Source organism: Orbicella franksi, chromosome 11 (assembly GCF_964199315.1).
Source record: "Orbicella franksi chromosome 11, jaOrbFran1.1, whole genome shotgun sequence".
In the NCBI taxonomy this organism is placed as follows: domain Eukaryota; kingdom Metazoa; phylum Cnidaria; class Anthozoa; order Scleractinia; family Merulinidae; genus Orbicella; species Orbicella franksi.
In genome coordinates, this window is record NC_138155.1 from 22,881,380 (window position 1) to 22,906,858 (window position 25,479).

Genomic DNA, 25,479 nt, shown 5'->3' on the forward strand with positions numbered 1-25,479 from the left:
AGCCACAAAGGATTGAAAAATTAAGTAAAACGATTCAAAACAAAGAAACAGCTATTTAACATGAAGGTATTCCTACTCTAGCAGGATACTTGGAAACTAAGAAACAAAAATTGGTTTGCCATTCAGTAAGCCTGAGACCGTTGCGCTACTCACAAACTTAGATAAAATATTGAAAGCGTAATTTCCGTCATTGAAATTCCGCATTCAAGTCTTAGGGCTTCTACAACCATTATACCAGCAAAAAGGACAAGACAAGCACGGCAAGGAATATTAATAACTCTGAATTCTGTATAGCCGAATCAAGGAGTTCATTATAGTGATAAAGAGTAGTGATTGTTCAGATGCTTGCACATTCATTAACACAAACTTTGTTTAAAGGAACTACGTCACGGTTTGCGTATCTAAATTTTTCAAGTTCGTCGTTTGTAATCCGTTTTGTCTTCTCCATCCTTAACCATCCTTGTTCCTCTATGGACTATTAATATCTCTTTAGTCTTTTTTATCTTAGCAAACAATTATTGTCAGGTTTCCTTCAATTTAAAAGTAGGTTTGTTCGAGGCCAAAATAACTCAAAATATCGTAACTTAACAAACTATGATTAGAGCAACTGACTGACGATCATACCTGCCTGCTGTCGAACATCGCTGACTGGAAGGCAGCCATAACTTGACTCGTAAAAGGTAGTAGTTTTGCCTTGTTGATCGTGGCAATAACACCAACATATTGAAAGCGAAATACCGTTGAAATTGCCGCATTGTGGCTGGTTCCCAGGGCAATGAGAATCTGGTAAGAGAAAATCAACATGTGCCAAGGCACTATCACGCTCAATTGTAATGAACTCGGCCATGCTGTAGCCTGTGATTGCCATCGTGAGGAAAATCAGGGCTGTCGACAATCCAGCCATCGCTTTGAGTCAGTTTTGTTTTAGAAATTGTTAGTTGAAAAGATATAATTCCCTCAAGCACGTCAATTAATCGAATCTCGCCCTACTCCGTCTCCACTTCTAGTGGTGTACCCTTTAAACTTCGCTTCTTTCAAAAAAAAGAGTTTTCAACTTTGTGTGTCAGTGTGATGTGAAATTAAGTCCTCGCTGAAACCAAGCTTAAACTATCCACGAACGCAACGAAACCCTAAAACACGGCAACTGCAGTTACCAGCCATCCTTAGCAATATCAGTCCAGGATATTGAGCCAATAGGATGTCATTACCTCCATATTAGTGTTTGATTGACAGTGGGCCAAAGCCACCTATGGACTTTTAGAATTCAGCGACAAATTAGTAGGTCGTATATCAAAATTGTTAAAAATTGCATGGGTGTAAACAGAACTGTTGGAATGACGTAGGAACTTGTTGTTAAGCAACAAAATGATGAAGCATCCCGATAAAATGTTGAAACATTTACATTCGTTTTAAAGCGCCAAGAACAAAATTTCTTAAAATACATATCCAGCTAAAGAAGTCGTGTAAAAATAAACCGGAATTGTATTTTAGACTTTTCCAATTTTGAAGTCAATATTCGTTGTTAAGGCGATACCGTGGGAATCTATTACCAGTTCCTGTTCCTAACCAACAAGAGAACAATTAATTCCTTACGTATTCTTGTTGAAGCTTGCCTCGAAATTTTATGAAAGATCAATTCAACTTTTTCATAGATATTGATATGAAAAATGAATTTGAGGTCAGTACTATTCAAACAAATTATTCATCCGGAAATTAACGTGATAATATGAACACAAATAAAGCCTTTTGCTAAACCATAAATAATGTTTTAGACGACGATGCAAACAGTCATGCATGCAATTTCTTCTGTCAGTGGGCGCCATAGTTCATTGAAACCTTACGCTCTGAGTTTCTGTTGTATTGGTATGAAACTGGTGGTCGTTGAGTGCCGATTTGCACCTGCCCAAACCCAAACTTAGCCTTGCAAAACGAACCTTTAGATATTTGGTGTCAGCTTTTTTCACCCCGTAGCATTCAAAACGCCGAGTCACTTTCTTCTTTCAAAGTTTCAATTGACGCCTACAATTTTTAAATTATATAGGAACTAGATTTTTATAAATTATTGCATGCTCGTGTATACTCTATACTTTTAATTATTACTTGTATTTTTAAATTTATATCTTGTATTTTTTAAATTTTATCTTGTATTTTTAAATTATCGCGATGTCTTGTATTTTTAATTATTATATTTTTTGTCCAGGGCCCCTCTGGATATCAGCCTCGTCGCTGAATGGGCCACCCTGGCTAAATAAAGTTTACCTTGACGTTTACCTTTAGTGTCATTTTTCCTTCCAACTAATACAGGAGGAAAAAGTAAAATGGCTTAAAATGGACATTTTAAGGCAACGGCTAATGTTATGGTACGTCAAACGTCGAACAGACATCCAATTCGATACAGGAAGGAAGGTGGGTTGCGGGCGCCCCCAGGCTGGTCAACGATACTGCAAATATTCACATACGTTTAAAAACCAATGTTTTTATTGTCGGCAAGATGAATCTGCTACCGCGTCGAAGTTAATTTCTTTGTGTGCTTTAGAATGTAGAATTTCGTGTTTTTACGCAGAAAGGAATGGCTAAATTATTTTTTAATTGTTTTTTAATGATTTTAATTACGTAATTAAATCGATTGTGCCTTTTACGTAGACGATATTTCTGAGAAAAATTAAACAATTTCTTCTTCCCCTGCGATGCTGATATAACCACAAAAATTGTTCCCTTTTTATTCATTTCCTGTTAGAAGAATGATCCACTACTTGGTAAGTAAGAAATTGTTTCACGTTTCTTGGTTATATTAGAACCTCTGTTCTCTTCAGTAGCGTGCGATGAAACATGTCATTTTCCATTTTTCGCACTCAACCCAAAGTTTAAAGTACCTAACCGCACTGCGGTTGGGTGAACAAATTTAGCTCAACGTCGACAGATTACAATGACAATTACGAAACGTTCTCTGACTAAAGTTAAAGAAAAGTAGGCCACGCGCGTTGGCGCGCTTATACTTTTTCAACTGAAAAGCAATCAAGTAAGCTCTTAGATTGTCATAGTGAATAGTTTCCATTGGTACCGGGCTGTCTCGAAATCGTTGTTTAGAAATCTTAAGTTTGGTTATAGATCAAGAAAATCACTGGTACGTGCGTGTTGAGTAACTTATATTGTTGATTTATCAGCTAATTGTTATTGTTAAGCACCAATTTATTTTCTTTCAAAGTTCAATCAGCTTAGTAACGATTTGTTAATCAAATGGTAAAGGAGAGAGAAAAATAATGATCATTTTCTATTTTCAGCGAACATCAATTCTTGCTTTAATTTTAATTTCATTTTAGGTCGGAATGTCAAGAAAGCTTTCAAGAATATTGATCTCCTTCTTGAGAACTCGCAACAATGGCACTTTCTTTCGCTTAGTCGTCGCTAATAAAAGCTGTATTGTACTCTCAAATACGCTTAACTGAATATAATGAATATAAATTCAGTCTCGGAACTGCGGGGTATTCGGTAAAAAACTCCGACCAACGCAATGATTGCGAAGTAAGACAAAACATACACAATCACCGACAAAATACAGTCAGAAAGTCAGTCAGTCGATATTAGCCTGTGAACAGTTGATCGCAGCATAATATTCTCATTGTATTATATTGACCGTGCGGCTTATATCACGAGAAGCGCTTTTAAAAGCCTGTCGCAACATGTTACTTAGTTTATCAAACAACCAAAACCGAACAACACGCATAGTTCCTAAAGCGTGCAGATAAAAAGAAAACAAACCAGTAAATAAAGATACCTTAGAGTCTGCATGCAAATTTCCTTTATAATTCTCGACTCATTTCTTCTAAGTACTGGGTAGCCCTTATGTCAACAAGCAAATTCTCCTTATTGGTCTCTATATATTTCCTACAGTACTAGGTGGAAAAATTTGGTGAGTGTTACTTTCCTGGCCTGAAAGCCAGCATGGCCTGGTATCAAACTACAAAATTTCCTTAGTTGTGTCGGCACATTTCTTATGAACTCTTTTGGGAGAGATAAGATAGATAAGATAAGATAACTGACTTATTTAACGTCATATACACAGGGGGTGGTTACCCAAATGGAGGCTCTTGATAAAAGTGTTTGACAAGCTAAAAATACTACATATATCTATGAAATCAATTTGGTCGAGTATAAAAAATAGTTAATAAATAAGTATGGCTATTGGAATTGTAGGTACGGATTACGTCATGATGATTTGATGATTCGGAATTCTATAGGAAAAATTAGATTTTTGTCACTATAAACTGCGAAAACTGCATGTACATTACGATGTTAATGATATACATGCAAAAGTTTATGTATGCTAATTGGCTGAGAGCACGTCAATTGATCCCAAACAACACAGACAGTTGAAACTGAGTGCAGAAAGTTGTAATCAAACTATTATCATACTATTAACAAGCAATCAAATGGTTTTTCTCGTGGAATTTGGAATAAATAAGTACTCCTAAATTTTTTAAAGACTACAAAGTTCACTCGCCCTACGGGTTCAAATTCAAATTTGCCTTCGTAAAAATTTACTTGTGCTTATCTTTCCCAAATTGTATGCGAAATCATTTGAATACCCATACGAATCATATAACTTCCTGAATATAATTATGCTTGAGTTAAGGAGTTAGGAACTGTTCATTTTTTACTAAGTATATAGGAGGGTGGGGCTGGTGGACAGGGTCCATGCAAAATAAAATATGGCTTTTAAGGGTGGGGTAAGGGGAGTAATTAAGTTTGGGAGACTATGCAAACGCTACGTTTTCTTATTAACATCTTACGAGACCGAATACAAAAACAAAGCTCGGTCTGGCCATGCTGGAAAACCATAGTAAAAGCCCTGTACTTCATATGACCGAATTAAGTCAAGACAAAAAAATAGGCACAATCATATTTTAAGTCTTCTTGTTCTAAAATGTCGTCTTGAAAATGCACAGATCTTGTAAAACGATACAGAATATGCGCAATGCAGATCGCTGTTTGCCTTTAGAATAACGTGGAGAAACTGAGAGAAACTGAGGTCTGAGTATAGTTGAAATTACCCAGACCAAAATGTAGCTCGAGGTTCCTATTTTTATCTTGATATACGTACAGACACCTTTATTTATTTAAACCAGGGTACAACCCAGTCGGAGCCAAAGCTGACTCCGTCTTTAAAAGGAGACCTATGAAAAAGACCTATGAAAAAGTGAAACCTTAAAATCCTAAATTTCATTTTGTAAATTAAAAAATAGACGGAATAGCGCTGCTCAAAAGATTTCATGTAAATTTGAATGAATCTTGTCCCACTACTGACTGGATAAAATGACAAGTAAGATCCATCTTGAAGTTATCCTGTGCAGCATATCAGGCAGTACCGCATGAAAGTACTGCTCAACAGGCTAGCTGGGTTTCATTTATATGGTCACACATTAGGGGTTTCATCCGCAGACTTAAAGTTAGAACCACCTTGTCCAGCGTAATAAACAGCAACACATGGAGGTACTGCTCAATAAGTTTCATTTGAATGGTCACACACTAGGGTCTCATCCACAGGCTTAGAAGTTAGAACCACCTTGTCCAGCGTAATGCACAGTACCACATGGAGGTACAGCTCAATAACTTTCCTTTGAATGGCCACACACTAGGGTTTCATCAACTGACTTAAAAGTTAGAACCACCTTGTACAGCATAATAAACAAAAAGGTTTTGTGGCAAATGGAAGGGGTGGGTCACGTGTTTTCCATCCACCACATTGTCAAATGCTCCAGCCCTCCTATACTTTCTGACCAGTCTCTAACACGTTTAAGTCAATGGCTTAAAGAAAACATACAACTGTAAGGGTCACCACGCACCTTACTAACCATGAACACACAAGGTGGCATGTTGCAAGGACATGTTGTAGCAACAGTTTTCCTGTATGCTCTTTTTTGTGTGATATGCCCGTTCTATTTCGGGGGCAAACTTTTTTTTTAATTTATTTATTAACGAGCTACTTACACCACTAAACAATAGACTACTTACAATACAAAACTTGCAAAACTTACTCACACTTTTAGATACCTACGCCACTAACAATACTATACTCTAATTACAATGCAATGCTCGTATTATTGAATTACAATGTAATAATAATGACTTTATTACCGTGTCAATTACATCTAGCAGTAGAGAATCCCCACTGCTAACAGGGGACACCTAACAGAACTATCTAAAAATAATATACATAAAAGTCCTATAAAAGAAATTAAAATTATGATTTACAAAGATGGCAGCCACTACATCCATCTAGGAAGCCTTTCTCCATCACAAGATTCATGGTGTCGTGGAAAGAGGTTGCTACTGACTACGATTACTTAGACTACTTACGCTACCTACAGGCCAATACTTGCATTACTTACAAAAACATACATCTCCTTGCATTATTTCGGGGGCAACCTTACTAAAGCGATGAAAAACGACCTCCGTTTTTAATGTCGCATCGTATGCACTGCCTTTTCTTTCGAGTAGCATTCAATAGAATATCCCACGAGTCACTCGGTATACACACAAACCTTTTGAACTATATTATGCCGTGCCATAATAAATACAGTGCTCGACATACGTACAGTACACGATGGAATGAAAATGGCTCTTGATATAAACAAAACCGTTGTCAATAGCAACCTCTTTCCACGATACCATGCATCTTGTGATGGAGAAAGGCTTTGAGAGATTGCTTTCTCTTCCGCTACTGAGTAGTGGTCAATGGAATCGTCTGTTTTTGTTCTTTACAGTTCCAAAGGATGTCGAAGACTTTCTTTAATGCCTGCGAAAACAAAACGTAATGTAGAAACGTTTGTTTGAAAATAACTGAAATTCTTCTCGCTGAAATTACGTTTGTTTTATTATATATTTTGTCCAAAAGTAAGACTAATATGCTATTTGCTTGATGCAACTTAGGAAGTTTGACTTGTGCTCTCCGGGTAATCTAGTACCCAACACATATTTTCTCTCTTCTAAAGAGACAGCTGATTTGAATGGCCTGGGCGTGCAGGTTTGAGCGAAAATCACCTCCCCCGACGCCAGACGAGACGCGACGCGCAGGAGCTTCGTGCTCTCCTCGTGCGGGGTAGTTTTCCCGAGCGCCGGTTGCTCGCCTATTGAATTTACCCTGAGGAAAATTACAGGTAACTCCGACCACGGGAAGTGAACAACCTATAAAACAATGTTGATTTTCTTGTAATATGCGCGGATAAAGCTTCGTAAAACCAGATGTCTCGAGGTTGCTGCCTCTTCATCAGTGATCTGGATGCAACTGAATTAAAGTGTGCGTGTGTTATAACTTTCATAACAAAACAATGGTAAGTTACTTGCGCGCGCTGACTCTTAAGGGTCTAAATAAAGGCAAAATCGATATGAGTCCCCTTAGGATGTAGACGGTTTGTTGGTGGAATATCGGATGGGCCTCAAAACTGCCTCTCTCTAAAGCACTACGGAAGTCAAAACAGATTTCTGACCTCAGCATATCATCAGTACTGTGATCTGACGACGAGAAATGCCTACCAAAGGGAAGGCCGGCGTTTGCCGATCTGGTAGAAAGTAAATGTTCTCTGAATCTATTCTCCAGACGTAATTCGTAGTACACAGCGATTCGCGCCTCCGATGGTTCGTGTGGTCCATGTACCTTTCCCATGTACATTCATGCACCACACATGTTGAGGTACATGCAAATTTCCATCTACCATTCCCATGTACATTCATACACCACACATGTTGAGGTACATGCCAATTTCCATGTACCAGTCCCATGTACATTCATGCACCACACATGTTAAGGTACATGCAAATTTCCATGTACCATTCCCATGTCATTCATGCACCACTCATGTTAAGGTACATGCAAATTTCCATGCACCTTTCCCATGCACATTCATGCACGACACGTGTAAAGGTACAAAGCAATTTCCATGTACCTTTTCCATGTGTATTTATGCAGCACACATGTAAAGGTACATGGAAATTTCCATGTACCATTCCCATGTGCATTCATGTACCACACGTGTAAAGGTACATGGAAATTCCATGCACCCTCATGAACCACACGTGTACAACACAATTAAAGCACATAGAGATTTCCATGTACCTTCAGATGACACAGAAAGTTTACATGGAAATTTCTACACGGTGCTATGACGATACTGCAATACAGCTATTAAAACGTTCACTGTTATATGAACGCATCAGATGGCCCGTTAACGCGATTTAGTTAGTGGGATGGGGTAAAATTTTTTCAATATATATGAAATCTGTCCATTTATTTATTGATACACAAAACCCTGGCGTAGCAAGTCAGACAGCTCTCTTTGGAGGAAGCATTGACCTGGAAATGAGAAAAGAAACAGCATGTGATTATATTTTTCAAAATGAACGGAAATCTTTGATTAAGTAAACGCTACGAAGAGTTTTGTGAGGAAGAGGGACAGAGAAAACATCCTCTCTTAAGCCCCCGCGGGCAGCTTCTTTTGCTTATGTTGCAACCTAAACGCCGGCTGCAACGCCTAGATTTCAGCTTTCAACGACTAAAATAGTATTTGTAAATTGCTCATTCAGAGTGCAGATGAGGCCATCACCTTCTTTAACTATAATCGAACGGAAAACTCTATCATCACAAACAAATTTAATATTTTCTTAACTTTCTAAAGGAATGATTGGATCAACAATGCCACACGTGCTTTTGGAAAATCAGAATGGCGCGCTTTTGGATACTAATAAACACAGCTACTTGACACGTTCATGGCCTGCAACTGTTTTGTATATTCTGCTCATTTAGTTAAAACTTGGCAACGCAAAAGTTTACCTGCAGATTCTGTGTGATAGACAGCAGTGTTCGCCGGTGGCGTCCGCACTGATTTTTAATAGAATTTACTTGTTGGTACTTTCACCAAGTAATGCCTAACGCTTATAAAGACCTGCTTGCTGACAGCTAATCAGACTACCCGTTCAGCTCACGTCCACTTACTGTGCTTCATGTATGCGATCCTATGCACTAATACTTCCTGCGCTCTAGCCACGAGGTCGCTCAAGTGCAGTGGTTACTTTTGACGTTACTCCGAACGAAATGAATTTCAGTGAACCTTTCCTTGTATGTAGTCACAAGGTACATGGAAATTTCCATTGAACTTGCTTCCAGTAGTCACACGGTACATGGAAATTTCCATTTACTTTACTTAATCTTGTAATAGTCACAAGGTACATGGGAATTTCCATGTACCTCTTCTTGTTTGTAGTCATACGCCATACACGAATTTCCATGTACCTATTCTTACATGTAGTAATACGGAACATGAAAATTTTTTTAGTAGTCGTAAGGTACACGGAAAGTTTCATGTTCCTATAATTATTCTTTACGCACAAGGTACATGGAAATTTCCGTGTACTTTTATGTTCATGAGACCAATTGATGATCGAGAGTGATTAGAAACATCGCTTGTGATGATCCATAATTTTGCAAATTCTTTCAATTCAAAACTTGACCAATATACCAACATTCATGGTTCATGGTTATCTGAAAAAAGATAGAACAAATATCGTTTTGGCAAATAATCAACTTTGATCACGAGTTCTTGCCTTCAGTTTTGATTTCACCGTGGTAGGAAAACTGGGTTTTGGTCAATTCTTACAACTTATTATCGATGCCATAATTGCTCTTAAAGCTTTGCCCCTAGCAACCTTATTTGTTAGAGATTTGTTTTTTTTTGACAGTTGACACATGGCCTTCGTTTGGCAACATTTATGCCGTTTACTTGAGAGTCGCACCTAACTAATTACCAGAGAAGTAAAGGCAAAATTGCCAAATTTGATTCACAAATTATATTTTGGAATTTCCCTTTTGCTTTTAGAATGTGTTTCTCTTTTCTTTTCCCCGTCTCTGTGCCCTCACCGTCACCGGTTCCACTAATGGTCGTTCCTTCAGAAGGCTGCTGTAAAAAAACGAAACAAAAACAATAGAAAAATTCCAGATCGTATTGCGTATAATAATATATAAGCAACAATTTCTGTTTTCTGATTGGCTAAAACATGTCAAGTAATCCCATTCTATTGAATCGATCTTTCAGTAAACTGGATTCGTTCTGCCTTTATTTGGAGCTTGGGTTGCCTCTCCCTGAGAAAGGATAAGCATAGTTCGCTACCAGGTCTAACAAATAGCAGGCATGGTCTCAAAACTGAGACAAAGGAAAAGCTCTACCTTACACTCCGTGAACCTTTCGTTTCTAACATAAAAAGGCTTTAAGGTTTGAAGCGCCTAGCCCGCTTTTTCCCTTTTTGGTCGCACATCTTCATCTGCGAATGGGGTAACTGTTAATTTTATCACATTGCATGTGACTGACTAATTGGTCGAGTAAATTTTGTATAAAGGTTAAAAAGGGTAAGCTCCATACCACTGTTGTTGCTTCTTCCGAAGACGGGGTCGTCGTTGTTTTATTTGCTGGCGTGGTCACCGGCGGAAGAGTCCCTGTTGCATCTAATCTTGCTGTTACCGGTGTTGGCAAGGTTGCTGTGTCTAATGCTGGTGATAGAGTCGGTCTAGGGTACGGACCTTGGAATAAATGTAACAAGACCGTGAAATAAGGACTGATCCCACTAGAATTTGAAATAACTGCAGGGTATGGTATAACACCGTTTTAAAAATTCAACTTGTCTATCCTATAATCTGAATTATTGCAAAGCCTGGTTAGGAAAGTTAGAATCCCAATCCCATCTAATCTTTCTGTTACCGGTGTTGGCAAGGTCGCCGCGATTAATGCTGGTGATAGGGTCGGCCTAGGGTACGGGCCTAGAAATAAATGTAAGAAGACCGTGGAATAACGACAGAAACCTCTTAAATTCAAAATTAAGACATGGTATAAAAGATCACTATTTTAGAAGTTGTCGTCTTCATCGTTTATCGATTCTCTTTTCCTGATAAACTTTACCCCCGGGGAGAACTTTTATATAAAAAGGACGGGAATGCTCGTCGTACCTTTTAGGATTAAAAAAGCGGTTTTGGTACCTGTTAGGGTGTTCAACCTCAAAAGGTCCACAGCGGGAACTTCGCGGTACCTTTTAGGGTATTGAGCCGAAAAGCGTTTGTGTTAGTTAATGTGTTGTTTAAGAAGCAGTACTTCTTGGGAGTGAAAAGTACCTCGCAGGGGTTCTTGGCAAATTGCGGACAAGCACCCCCGTTCAATTTATATGGTTGCCCCCCCCCCCCCCACCCCTCTTCTCCCACGGGCTTTACCTAAATCGAAAGGAACGCATACAATACTTTTACCCATTTCCGTAAAAAAGGAAACCACAGCTGCTCGAGCCGGTTTACGTCATGACTCACATAATTCCCTGAATTTGAATAGATAGGTAGTTTTAGTATATACCCACTCAATGATCTTGGTTTTCAAGCGGCAGAACATTCACAACCTTTCTTATTATTTCATGTATGCTTACAGTCAATTTTCCCATGGACCTGGAACACAACACATGAGCTTGCCAACTGAACGTTAGAAGTGTCAGTTCGACATTGTATTGTAACTCTAACGAGACGGCCTGCAGTTACGTTCTGGAATAGTGTTGTACCAGCTTTGATCTGAAAGAAAAAATATACAACAAGGCTAGCCGGTTATTCCTTTGTGACTAATAAGTCCCTTTTTAGCACTGAATCACTATCACGAAAATTGATGAAGTATATTGAAATTGAAAGGAAATACCCTATTTCTTCTCACTTACAGATGGTGAAAAGGACCTAAATGCAAAAACGTATTACTTTATCTATTGTCTATACTTATGGCTTATATTTTGGGGCAGTTCTGGGCATTTTCATCATCTGGTCCCATTGCGCCGTGGGACGCATAAGGCCTTCACCAGCAGGAAGTATCTTGAGCCACCTTCCTGGATTTCGCCCCAGATCAGGTGTATGTACCTCCTCCAGGTTGTTTTAGGCCTCCCGCGTTGTCTTTTCTCCTCTGGTGTCCAAAACAAACCTCCTCTTGCAACGTCGCTGGGGTTTTTCTTAACACATGGCCCTTCTGTAACAAAATGCTGAAATTTATCCCCAGATAAGACTAAAAGATATATGCGATTTTCGCGCACGCCCTAGTTCAGACCTGATCCAAAACGCCGTGACTGCTCCAGCTGGTGACCCTATCTTAAATCAAAATGGTTCAAACAACATGTGGTCCAATTTTAACTTACTAGACAGTAGACTGGAGTGGATCTCAGTTATAATTATAGCCCACTGCATGTCTCAGCTATCAGCAAAATTTTATTTAAAAATGCATCATTTCTCATCAGCTAAAAGTTTTTTGACTAAATCTCTTCTACCAGTAACCCCGTCCAGACAATCACTGTAAGTAACTAACTTACCCTAATCCTCAGCTGACTTGAGGACCAACCGGGTGTCAGCTCTATAGTGTCAAGCAGATTTGGTGATTCTATTGACCTCCAGGAACCAGTACAATCCAGATATTGTACATAGAATCGATTTCCATAATAGAAGGTGCATGTCTGGTTGGCAGGCACGTCTACAGTTTGTTCCCGAACAGAACCAGATGGAAAAAACACCAAAGGTTGGTCCACTGACACGCCTGTAAAGAGCATCAGGCAGCCTGTGAAAAAAAATTTAAAAAATTAGGCTACTCGCCCTTGTTTTCTATGAGCGAATAGTCAACGAGGCGTAGCCGACTTGACTTTCGCTAATACAAAACGAGGACGAGTAATGTAATTGTAATGTAATTTTAATACTCACTATGAAGGATTAAAGCACAGAACCTAGAATTCTTCGGTATTTTAAAGACTTGAGAGTAATTTTCAGTTTCAAGACCAACGCGAGCGATCGTGGTCTATAAGGGAATAGAAAACGATGAGAGGACCAATCAGATTCTCGGATTTCCAATCGAACACAACTGGAGTAGCCTCGTTCCCAGGGTTTCCCAGCCCTGGGAACGAGATTGTTTCATGAAGTTGCGCTGCAATTTTACGCATGCGAAATATGAAATTACGACGTTTTTAGAAGCAAATGAAAACGATAGAGTAGGGTAGCTGATTTTGAAGCATTTTCCTCTCGAGCAAAAACAAGAGTTTGAGCATTCAGTCCCGAAAATGGAAGAAAACAAAAAGAAATAGATTGATATCGCAGGTTACAATAAGGAGCAAGTTGAACTGAAAAGAAACATTGGCGCTCGGTGTTGGATTGTACTTCCGTTGGGAGAGCTCGGATTTAATTTCTTTTCTCTTTAATGATAGCATGTGTTTTTCACTATTTCTACCAAGCTAATAATATGAGTCGGCATTTCTTGTTAAACATGTTTGGTTAATTTGAAAGGCGTAAACAAGGTATCATTATTCGATAAAGAAATACTGAAGTTATGAAACATTAAGAGCGAATATTTATATTTATAGCTATACTCAATACAAAGCGCGAAGCGTTCTTTCAATATCAACCAAAACACCGGCCAATCGTAGCCACAAAGGATTGAAAAATTAAGCAAAACGAACAGCTATTTAAAATGAAGGCATTCCTACTCTAGCGGGATACTTGGAAACCAAGAAAAAAAAAATGGTTTGCCATTCAGCAAGCCTGAGGCCGGTGCGCTACTCACAAACTTAGAAAAATATTGAAAGCGTAGTTTCCGTCATTGAAATTCCGCATTCAAGTCTTCAGGGCTTCTACAACCATTATACTAGCAAAAAGGAATTCTGTATAGCCGAATCAAGGAGAATTAAGGAGTTCATAATAGTAATTAAGAGTTATGATTGTTCAGATGCTTGCACAATCATTAATACAAACTTTGTTTAAAGGAACTACGTCACGGTTTGCGTATCTAAATTTTTTCAAGTTCGTCGTTTGTAATCCGTTTTATCTTCTCCATCCTTAACCATCCTTGTTCTTCTATAGACTATTAATATCTCTTCGGTCTTTTTTATCTTATAGTAAACAATTATTTTCAGGTTTCCTTCAATTTAAAAGTAGTTTTGTTCGTGGCCAAAATAACTCAAAATATCGTAACTTAACAAACTATGATTAGAGCGACTGACTGACGGTCATACCTGCCTGTTGTCGAACATTGCTGACTGGAAGGCAGCCATAACTTGACTCGTAAAAAGTAGTAGTTTTGCCTTGTTGATCGTGGCAATAACACCAACATATTGAAAGCGAAATACCGTTGAAATTGCCGCATTGTGAGTGGTTCCCAGGGCAATGAGAATCTGGTAAGAGAAAATCAACATGTGCCAAGCTACTATCACGCTCGATTGTAATGAACTCGGCCATGCTGTAGCCTGTGATTGCCATCGTGAAGAAAATCAGGGCTGTCGACAATCCAGCCATCGCTTTGAGTCAATCGTGTTTTCGAAATTGTTGGTCGAAGAGATATGATTCCGTCAAGCACGCCAATTAAACGAATCTTGTCCTACTCCGTCTCCACTTCTAATAGTGTGCCCTTTAAACTTCACCTCTTTTTCAAGATAGAGTTTTCAACTTTGCGTGTCAGCGTGATGTAAAATTAATCCCTCTCTGAAACCAAATAAAGAGTATCCACGAAGGCGGCGGAACCTCAGAACTCGGCAACTGCAGTTACCAGCCATCCTTTGCAATATCCGTCCAGGATATTGATCCTATAGGATGCCATTATTTCCATATCATTTACTTCCTTTTAGAGGAGTGATCCACTAATGGTCGTTGGTGAGTGACGCATGGCATCAGCTTTTTTTGGTGGGGAGGAGGGGGTGTAGGAATCCCATATTAAAAGGACAGGGGAGCTCTTCTTACCTTTTAGGGTTTAAGAAAGAAGGTTTGGTACCTCTTTGAGTGTTCCGTCTCGAGGGTCCATAGCGGGAGCTTAAAGGATACATTTTTAGAGTATTGAGCTGAAAAACGTCAGTGTCAGTGTGTTGTTTAAGAATTGGCACCTCTTAGGGGTGAAAACAATTTCAGGCCACGCCCACCAAACTGGATCTTGGTACCTCTCAGGGGTTCTTTTCAAAATTTCCGAAGAGCACCTCCCTCCTTTTTATATGGAAGTCACCTTAGCCCCACCCCCCCCCCGCCCCACCCCCCTTCTCGGGATTACAACTTCCACTCTCTTCAGTAACGTGCAATGAAACCTGTTACACTCCATTTTTCACACTCAGCTCAAGGATTAAAGTATATAACCACACTTCGTAGATAGCTGAACAAATGTAGAAGAGATCAGTCTCAAAATTTAATTTTAGAAATCTAAAGCTAAGAGATAAAGAAAATCGTAAGTGCGCATTGAGTATAACTTATATTGTTGAATTGTCAGCTAATTGTTATTATTTTAAAGCAACAATTTATTTTCTTTCAAAGTTTAATCAGCTTATAGAAGCGATTTATTAATTAACCCAAATGATAAAGGAGAGCGAAAATTAATGATCATTTTCTAATTTCAGCGAACCGCATCAATTCTTCAGTCTTCATTTGATTTTTTTTTTCTTTTTTCATTTTAGCAAATATCAAGAAAGCTTTCAAAAATGTTGATCTACTTCTTGAGTACTCGCGACAATGGCACTTTCGTTTGCTTAATCGTCGCTAAAAGTTGTATTGTATCCTCAAATACGTTAAAATGCTATAAGTTTCATTGAACTGAGGAATGTTCGAACACAAACTTCGACAAACGCAATCATTGTGACAATCACCAAGAAAACCCAGTCAGTCAGTATTAGCCTGTGAACAGTTGATCACAACATAATATTCTCATTGTATCGTATTGACTTTGCGGTTTGTATCATGAGAAGCTTGTTGTGACATGTTATTTAGGTGGATGAAACAACCAAAAGCGAACAACTATAGTTCCAAAAGGGTGCCGATAAAGAGAAAACAAGCAAGTGAATATAATATACATGCAAAAATATCAGCATGCTGATTGGCTGAGAGCACGCCAATCAATCCCAGACAGCGTAGATAGTTGTAATTGAATTATCATCATATTGTCAACAAGTAATCGAATGCTTTTTCTCGTGCAATTTGGAATAAATAAGCACTTTAAATTCTCAAAGACTACAAATTCCACTCGCCCTACGGGCTCAAATTCAAGATTTGTCTATGAAAAAATAACGTGCTCACTTATTCCAAATTGTACTCAAAATCATTTGATTTACCTATAGAGATCACACTATTTCTAGAATATAATTCAAATGCTTGGGTTAACTTGCTTCCTCCCTCCCTATCCGTAAGTATGTGACTATGTGTTTTCACGGAGCTAGAGTCTGTTCATTGTTTTACTAAATATTGGAGGGTTGGGCTGGCAGTCAGTTTGAGAGGGTCCAAGCGAAATAAAATATGGCTTTTAAGGCTGGGGTAATGGAAGTAATTAAGTTTGTGAGACTGTAAACGTTAAGTTTTTCTTATTAACATTCTACTAGGCCGAATGCAAAAACAAAGCTCGGTCTGGTTGAAAGCTGTAGTAGAAGCCCTCTACCTCATTTGCTGGAGAGACAAGGACTGAATTAAGTGAGACAAGTAAAATAACATGGTCCTATTTTAAGCCTTATTGTTCTAAAATATCGCCTTGATAATGCATAGATCTTATAAGAACAATACAGAACATGCACAAAGCAGATTGCTGTTTGCCTTTTAGAATATTAACGTGGAGAAATCGATCTTTACATGTATCTTATTGAGAAAAAAGGTTATATATCGCTGAAATCGTCCAGACCAAAATTAAGCTCTGGGTTCCTGGGTTCCATGCAGACCCCTTCATTTAATTAAGCAAGGGTAACCCGGTCAGATTCAAAGATGACTGTTATCAAAAGGAGCCCTATGAAAAGTAAGGTTTAAAACTATGAAGTCCTAACTTACATTTTATAAATTAAAAACAGACATCACTCCGTGAATCGAATCTGCTGCTAAAAAGACTTTCTTTGAATTTGAATGAGGGCTGAATGGTCACATTATGACTTGGTAAAAAGACACTGCACTCTGATTAGGACTTGAGTGTCGGATTGTCTATGTCCTTAGTGATTGGTCAAAGAGAAAAGTTTGGTTTTCAGTTGTAAGCAATTTAAATTACCAATATCGATGTTCTAGTTATGCAATACTTTCGATTGATATGCCATGGAATATCCCACGAGTCAAACACAACGGCTTTCCTGTATTCTTATGGACTCTATTTTTTATGGCATAGTACAATATGGATATGAACTCCTGATATAAATAAAAGCGTTGCTAATATCAACCTCTTTCCTCGACACCATCTGGTGACGGAGAAGAGCTTTCAGAGATTGTTTTCTCTTCAGCCACTGAGTCCTCGTCAATGGAATCGTCTGATTTTATTCTTTTCAACTTCAGGGATGTCGAAGAGTTTCCCAAATGCCTGCAAATTTTAATGTAAAAACATTTTTGTTTGAAAATCACTGAAGTTGTTGATATTTGTCAGTTTTATTTTATAATTTGGTTCAAAAAGTAAGCTCAGTATGCTATTTAATTGATTTAACAGTTTGGCAGTTTAACTTGTTCTCGCCGGGTAATCTCGTACCAAATACATCTTTTTCTCTTCCAAACGGACAGCTGATCTGATTGGCAAATAAGCTTCACAAATATGACAGGTGCTGGTTGTTGGTCTGGGTAGGCTTGCGCGAAAATCACCTCCCACGAGGAGACGCGACGCGCAGGAGCTTCGTGCTCTCCTCTTGCGAGATAGTTTTCCCGCGCGTCCCGTGCTTGCCCATTCCATCTACCCTGAGAAAATTACATTTAAGTCCTACCACAGGGAGCGTATACAATCTACAAAAGATACTCAATGTTCTTGTAATATGCGCGGGAAAATTTCAAACAACCATAGGCATAGAGGTTCCTGCCTCTTCATCAGTGATCCGAATGCAAGTCAATATTGAGTCTCCCTCGGATGTAGGGCCTGATGTTTGAATATCAGACGTTTCTCAAAGCTGCGTCTCTCTAAAGTTTTACGGAAGTCAAAATGGATTACTGACACCAGCATATCATCAGTACAAATCTTGCCAATCTGGTAAACGTAAATTTTCTTGGATTCTATTCTTCAGGCGTAATCCGTAGTCCACAGCAGCTGACGTCTTGAAGTGGTTCGTCATATTTATGGGAACAGAGTATACCTTGGATGAGGAAAATGAAAGAGTAAATCAGATGAAGAGGTAAAAGTAAATAAATTTTTAAAGCCTTCCAACTCGAATAGTAAAGTTCAGCTTAACTGGACTCCAAAGAATTAGGGTTGCATGTGCTGTCCGTGTGATTCAGGGGCAAATATACGAAATATTATACTAATTTTCTGTGGTTTAAAGGTACCCTCACGGAGAGGTAACCCCAAGACGCATTACCTCGTGCGCGTTTCCCGGAGTTTCGCATTTATAATATACTAAAAATAGCAATAACATTGCAAACAGAGATATATCAGCACCTAAATCCTGTCAGTGTTCTAGATTGAAACAACAATTTTCCTTACTTTTTGTGTCAATTCTCAGAATTCGATAGTACATCATGCAAAACAGTATTAGACCCAAACCGTAGTCAATTGTGTCCGTAGTCTGTGGATTAAACCCTATTGCGTGATCATTCTATCTAAAAGAAAGCTATTGGGTAGTACGTTCATGCGGTACTGTTTGTTATGCTCCACAAGGTGGTTCTAACTTTTAAGTCTATGGATGAAGTGTGTGACCGTTCAAATAAAAGCTATTGAGTAGTACTTTCATGTGGTACTGTTTATTATGCTATACAAGGTGGTTCTAACTTTAACGTCTGAAATAAACCCGGCGAGTGACCATTCAAATGTGCTTCAGTTCTCCTTTTAGTGCATAAAATTTCATCATCGTCATCGTCATCGTCGTCATTATTATCATCAAAATCATCATCTTTACTTATAAATTTAGTAAATAACAATAAAACTTACTTCGAAATTTTGCAACGCCATAAGATGAGCAGTATCAAGGCAATAAACAGAAGGCCTCCAGCCACCGATCCGACAATAATAAATGTGCTCTTCTGACTTACAATACGTTCCTGAAAAAAAAAAAAAACAGATAGTCCGCTAAGGGCCTGATTACATGGCGAATTTCGGCCCGGTTAGCCGGGCTGAAATTTTAGCCCGCCTTCTGAAACAAAACTTCTTCTATCAAATTGGCGATTACCTGGAGAAGGATTCAATCCGGCTGGCAATTCAGCCCGGGCTGAAAATCCTAGCCCGGTTTTGAAAACCGGGTAAGATTTTCAGTCCGGGCAAACGGGCTGAAAAATCTGAAAAAATCCCATGTAATCGAAACGGGATTTCAGCCCAGGCTGAAAAACGAGCTTGGACATGCGCAGTGATTTTGTTTTCTAGGAAACAAGATGGCTGCCGTTACGAAAGAGAAACAATTTCAGTGGAATAAAGCCGATAAAATAGAGAATCTTATTCGTTGTATCGCTAATTTCAAAGCTCCCTGATGGAATATAAGAACATCGACTTCAATGTAGACAAGGTTAAACAGTACGAAGCTGTCAGAGAAGCCATGGCTCGCCGTTTATGAAGATGAACCTACTTTCTTCGGGCCACCTGTTGTTAAACCAATGCCAGCACCTAAGGACTATCCCAAAAAGCTGAGAATTGCGCGCAAACAAAAGGCCAAACTGCGATAGAAGCAATGCGCCCATTTTCACGATTCGTGCTCTCGGCGCCATTTTGATTCTCCTCAGACTCTTCGCGCGCAATTTCATACTTGGCGCCGAGGCTAATATTTCAGCCCAGGCTAAAATTCGTCATGTAATTGCAACAAAATTTCAAAAGACATTAAGGATTCAAGCACCCGGCCCGCCTCTTCCTTTTTTAGTCGCACATCTTCATCTACCACTGAGTGAGGCTGATTTTTTTATCGCAGAGAGGTTATGACTTCTTGTTATCACCTATGCAATTCATTCATTGCGACTGGCTAATCGAACAAGTGAATTTTGTTTAAGGGTTAAACAAAGTAAGCCGCATACCACGGTTGTCCTTGGTTCTTTCGCTGGCGTGGTCACTGGCAGAAGAGTTCCTGTTGCGTCAGATCTTATTGATACAGGTGTTGGCAAGGTTGCTGCGTTTAATGCTGGTGATAGAGTCGGCCAAGGGTACGGACCTTGGAATAAATGTAAGAAGACCGTGATATAACGACTGATCCATCTTGAATTTAAAATTACTACAGGGTATAAAGAATCACTATTTTGGAAGTTGTCGTATTTCTCGTTCATCGATTCTCTTTTCCTGATAAGCTTTATCTCGTCAAAAGGAACGCATTCAACGATTTTACCCATTTCCGTAACACAGGAAACCGCAGCTGCGCAAGGCTTCCGTCATGACTCAAATAATTCCCTGAATTTTTGAATATACATGTAGTTTTAGTATATACACACTCAGTTATCTTGGTGTTTTAAGCGTCAGAATAATAATAATAATAATAATAATAATAGTAATAATAATAATAATAGTAATAATAATAATACGAATAAGAAGCGATTTTTCTAAACATTTAACTATAAAAAATTGCGATAAAATATTTCTAAGCATATTGAGAAAGTTAAAAATTTTGTTAAAAAACGACGTTTCGACGTTGAGCTAACGTCATCAAGTCAAAATGATAGTTGATATTTTTTTTTATCAACTATCATTTTTACTTGATAATGACGTTAGCTCAACGTCGAAACGTCGTCGCTTTTTAACAAAATTTTTAACTTTCTCAATATGCTTAGAAATATTTTATCGCAATTTTTTATAGTTAAATAATAATAATAATAATTATAATAATAATAATAATGGTACTTTTATAGCGCATATTAACATTTGGACGTGTTTACATGCGCTTTACAAAATTATTTATAAAAACTATTCACAAATAAAAACTTAAAATGAAATATTCACAAATTTTTATTATTATTTCATGTATGCTTACATTCAATTGCCCCATGGACCTGGAACACGACACATGAGCTTGTCAACTGAACGTTAGGAGTGTCATCTCGGCACTGTATTGCAACTCTAACAAGACGACCAGCAGTTACGTTCTGGAATAGTGTTGTACCGGCTTTAATCTGAAAAAAAAAACAACAGGATCAGCCAGAAATCCCTGCACTAGCTCCCGTGTGGTCAAGTTCCTTTTAGCGCTGAATCACTATCTCACTTGCAGGGGGTGATGCAAAAACCTTACCCCATTTAGTGTCCATATGTATGGCTTATATTTTTGGGCAGTTCTGGGCATTTTCAGCAGACGCTTGCTAAGCTCATTCCCATCGTAAAATCATAGCCGTTCTTGAACAAAGAGTTGAAGCATTTACCCAGCTAAGACGAAAAAATATTTGCGATTTTTGCACATTTCCTAATTCAGGCCTGATCCAAAACACAACAACTGCTCTAGCTAGTGACCCTACATGCATTATCTTAATCAAAATGATTCAAACAACATACAGACCTATTTAGTTTACTAGATAGCAGACTAGAGTGGATTTTGATAAGGGTATTAGAAACTCTGTTATCATTTAAATTATTGCCAATTTCTTGACCCTCAGTTAAAATTGCAGCCCGTGTCTCAGCTATCAGAAACTTTTTAGCTAAAAATGCACACGTTATCAGCTGACAGTTAAAATTTTGACCAATTCTCGTCTTGCACTAACTCCGTGCAGACAATCATTGTTAGTAACTAACCCTAATCTTCAGCTGACTTGAGGACCAACCGGGTGTCAGCTCTATAGTGTCAAGCAGATTTGGCGATTCTATTGATCTCCAGGAACCAGTACAATCCAGATATTGCACATAGAATCGATTTCCATAATAGAAGGTGCACGTCTGGTTGGCAGGCACGTCTACAGTTTGTTCCTGAACAGAATCAGATGGAAAAAACGCCAAACGTTGGTCCACTGACTCATCTGAAAAGAGCATCTGGCAGCCTATGAAAAAATGTAGAATGTGTTGATGAAAAGTAAAAACTCGCTTCTGAGTTTGAACTTGTAAAAAAGGACACGTTCAAAAAAACGCTTATGCAGTTCTGTCTAAGTTTCGCTGCACTTTTGCGCATGACGCGTAGCGTGCGAGCCAATCTTTATTTACAAGCAAATAAAACTGATTTAAAACGTAGTATAGAACGAAACAGGACTTTTGGTAATTATGAAAACAGTGCCCAATACAGAAGAAGAATAAAATATATGTATTGATTGATATCAATAACTTTAACACAAAGAGGTGGGCTGGGTTTCCCAGGGGGAAACTTCCTTATAAAAAGGACGAGGGTGCTCGTCGGACATTTTGAAAAGAACCCCTAAGAGGTCCTAAGATTCTGTTTTGTGGGCATGGCTTGAAATTTTGTTCACCCCTAAGAGATACCAATACCGAAACAACACATCTCTTGTCTGTTAATTTTTTTTTCTCGGCTCAGTACCCTAAAAGGTGCCGCGAAAGCTCCCGCTGTGAGCCTTTTAGGGCCGAACACCCTAAGAGGTACTAAAACTGCTTTGTTAACCCCTGAAAGGTACGATAAGTACCCCCCTCATTTTTATATCGGATTCCCCCCCCCCCCCCACCTCCCCCTTGGGTTGGACTCCTGTTGTGATTTCTCTGATTTTTATTCTTTTTGCTTGTAGCCGCTACAAATTTGATAGGGAAGTTGTGTTTTTCATTGTATTTCTACCATGTTTGGTTCGTTTGAAAGGTGTAAAAAAGACATCAGCATTCGGTAAAGGAAATAGAGAATATTACAAGGCTAGCTGGCCGACATCCTTAACCCCCCACCGGTTTCAATACAAAAAAGTTGATTCGACATGCGAGAACTAAGTTTCCAGTCTGCGTCATTTCGAAACAGCCGTGGAAAGATCTAGGCCTAGGTTAAACGTCAAACTTCAAATGAGACGAACTTAATTACAATTAGAGTCGATCCAAACTGTATGGTCAAACTTTATTTAACAAACTATGACTTGAGCAACCGACTGACGTTCATACCTGCTTGTTGTCGAACATCTCTGACTTGAAGGCAGCCGTAACTTGACTCGTAGAAGGCAGCGGTCTGGCCTTGTAGATCCTTGCAATAACACCAACATAAGGAAAGTGCAGCACCGTTGAAATTGTTGCATTGTGACTTGTACCCAGGGCAATGAGAATCTGGTAAGAGGAAATCGTCCGACATCACAGTACTATCACGCCAAATTCTAATGAACTCGGCCGAGCTGTAGCCTGTGATTGTGATCGTGAAGAAAATGAAAGCTTCCGACAATACAGTCATCGCTTTAGTCAGGTTTTGTTTTCGGAATCGTTGGTTGAAAAGATATAATTCCGACAAGTACGATAATTAATCGAATCGCGCCCTACTCTGTCTCTGATTTCGCTTCTCGCCAGTAGTGAACCCTGGGAACTTCACTTCTTTCAACTTTTTCAATTTTGCGTGTCAGCGTTACGTCAAATTACACCATCGCTGAAACTAAGCATAGACTATCCACGAAGGCAGCGAAACCCCAAAACACGGAAACTGCAGTGACCAGCCATCCTTTGCAATATCCGTCCAGGATATTGATCCTATAGGATGCCATTACTTCCATATTGATGGCCACTGATGGCCATTGGTGAGTAAGATATTGCACCACCTTTCCTTTGGGGGGTGGCAATCCCATGAAAGGGCAGGGGTGCTCTTCCTACCTTTTAGGGGTCAAAAAATAAAGGTTTGGTACCTCCTAGAGTGTTTCGCCTCAAAAGGTTCACAGCGCTAGCTTATGCGATACCTTTTAGGGTATTGAGCTGAAAAACGGCAGTTTCAGCTAAGTCAGTGTCATGTTGTTTAAGAATTAGCACTTCTTGGGGGTGAAAACAATTCCAAGCCACACCCACAAAACAGGATCTTGGTACCTCTAAAGGGGTTGTTTTCAAAATTTCCGACGAGCCTCTCCCTCCTCCCCCCCGTCATTTTTATACGGAAGTCCCTCCTCCAGGATTAGAACCTCCGCTCTCTCCAGTAGCGTGGGATAAAACATGTTACATTCAATTTTTCACCGTCAGTTCAAGAATTAAAGAATATAACCATGTACCACTCTTTCGTGGATGGCTGAACAAATGTAGAAGAGGTCAGTCTCTTTTTTTTAGAAATCTAAAGTTGACACATCCAGAAAATCTTAAGTGCGTGTTTAGTATAACTCCTATTGATGAATTGTCAACGATTTTGTTTTTTCAAAGTTCAATCAAATGGTAAAGGAGAGCGAAAATTAATTATCATTTTCTAATTTCAGCGAACATCAATTCTTGCTTTAATTTCAATTTTATTTCAGGTTGGATGTGAAGAAGGCTCTCAAAAGTATTGATCTACTTCTTGTGTAATCGTAACAATGGCATTTTTGTTTGCTTAATCGATCGTCGCTAAAAGCTGTATTGTACTCTCAAATACGCTTAAATGAATATAAATTTCTCGGAACTGAGGGGCATTCGGAAAAGAAACTCCGACCAACGCAATCATTGTGAAGTAAAGAAAAAACTTTTATAATCACCGACAAAATCCAGTGAGCCAGTCAGTCAGTCGATATTAGCCTGTGAGCAGTTGATCACAACATAATATTCACATTGTATTATATTGACCGTGTGGTTTATATCACGACAGAGGCCCGTCGCAACATGTTATTTAGTTAACCAAACAAGCAAAAGCGAACAACATAGTTCCAAAAGCTGTAGATTAAAAGAAAACAAGCCAGTTAATGATTAAACCTTGGCGTCTATGTGTAAACTTTTCTTATAGTTCGCAACTAATTTCTTCACTGAAGTATTAGGTCAGAGAATTATAGTACGCGTTAACTTTGTAAGGAGTGATCTCAAGACACAAATTCTCCTTACTGGCCATAGTCTCCACTCATTTCATATACATTATTTGGGAAAATTTGCATTTTAGCACTCATTATTTGGAATTCCTGAGGAGAAATTAGATTTTGGTCTCTGTAACTGCAATACATTTTTGGGCAATTATTCCAGTTACATCCGTTGCATTACGTTGAGGAGGTTTAGGGGTAGGGGGTGGGATTAACATGTTCTTCCTGTTTCTATCGAGTTTTAGTATAAATCTACTAGCGTTCTATCGCGAATGCCGTTCTCTGATTGGCTACGCTATAGCTACTGACTATCTATTCTTCTGTGATAGATAGTGAGTAGCGTACCAGTATGCCCTTGTTAACAAAATGACGGCCGCTTCTTGGCATTTTCGAAGCGTCTGTGAAGACGATTTAAATAAAGTTTTGAACGACTAGTAGATTTGTACTAAAACAATGAGATTATTCGCTCTCGATTTCTATCGCGTGATAGTTGACTATCTCGAACTCATAATCTAATTGTTAAATAGAAACACGATTTTACACCAATCATTGCGCGTATTATCTTTGGGCGATTTTCTTAACTGTTTATGTGTCTGTCTTCATCTAAACGTGTTATAATGGTCCGATCAGAAAGTTTTCAAGGAGTCAGTGTGAGTCATCAGGATTAAGATTCGTGTTGAACGATAACACGTTGTTTGCACGTGATGTGCTGA

General features: G+C 38.8%; 3 protein-coding genes across 5 annotated transcripts in view; all 3 read right to left on the reverse strand.

The window, feature by feature from the left end:
• Positions 1-1,518, reverse strand: part of LOC145502033 (uncharacterized) — a 13,410-nt gene extending 11,892 nt beyond the window's left edge. For all 3 annotated transcript variants that reach the window (XM_081481336.1, XM_081481335.1, XM_081481337.1), the window contains exon 1: positions 625-1,518. In XM_081481336.1, coding sequence (XP_081337462.1) covers positions 625-904 — 280 coding nt within the window. In that variant the 5' untranslated portion in view covers positions 905-1,518. The remainder of the gene's footprint in view (positions 1-624) is intronic.
• A 6,144-nt stretch (positions 1,519-7,662) lies between these two features.
• LOC145502036 (uncharacterized) lies at positions 7,663-15,032 on the reverse strand. The gene is made up of 5 exons (XM_081481339.1): positions 14,050-15,032; positions 12,367-12,608; positions 11,452-11,590; positions 10,410-10,567; positions 7,663-9,950 (listed from the first exon to the last, which is right to left on the reverse strand). The coding sequence occupies exons 1-5, from the start codon at positions 14,327-14,329 to the stop codon at positions 9,795-9,797; spliced, it is 975 nt and encodes a 324-aa protein (XP_081337465.1). The 5' UTR covers positions 14,330-15,032; the 3' UTR covers positions 7,663-9,794.
• A 641-nt stretch (positions 15,033-15,673) lies between these two features.
• On the reverse strand, positions 15,674-23,845 carry LOC145502035 (uncharacterized). The gene is made up of 6 exons (XM_081481338.1): positions 22,926-23,845; positions 21,639-21,880; positions 20,890-21,028; positions 19,946-20,079; positions 18,879-18,988; positions 15,674-18,087 (listed from the first exon to the last, which is right to left on the reverse strand). Exons 1-6 carry the CDS (start codon positions 23,203-23,205, stop codon positions 18,069-18,071), a joined length of 924 nt encoding a protein of 307 aa, XP_081337464.1. The 5' UTR covers positions 23,206-23,845; the 3' UTR covers positions 15,674-18,068.
• Positions 23,846-25,479: the final 1,634 nt, after the last annotated feature.

Coding starts and splice junctions, on each gene's coding strand:
- LOC145502036 (XM_081481339.1), bottom strand. CDS start 14,329: ATGGCTGGATTGTCGACAGCCCTGATTTTCTTCACGATGGCAATCACA. Junction 12,609..14,049: donor CAATGTTCGACAACAGGCAG/GTATGACCGTCA, acceptor TTTTTTTCACAG/GCTGCCTGATGCTCTTTACA. Junction 9,951..10,409: donor CGGAAGAAGCAACAACAGTG/GTATGGAGCTTA, acceptor GTTTTTTTACAG/CAGCCTTCTGAAGGAACGAC.
- LOC145502035 (XM_081481338.1), bottom strand. CDS start 23,205: ATGACTGTATTGTCGGAAGCTTTCATTTTCTTCACGATCACAATCACA. Junction 21,029..21,638: donor CAAGTCAGCTGAAGATTAGG/GTTAGTTACTAA, acceptor TTTTTTTTTCAG/ATTAAAGCCGGTACAACACT. Junction 18,989..19,945: donor AAGAACCAAGGACAACCGTG/GTATGCGGCTTA, acceptor TTTTTTTTTCAG/GAACGTATTGTAAGTCAGAA.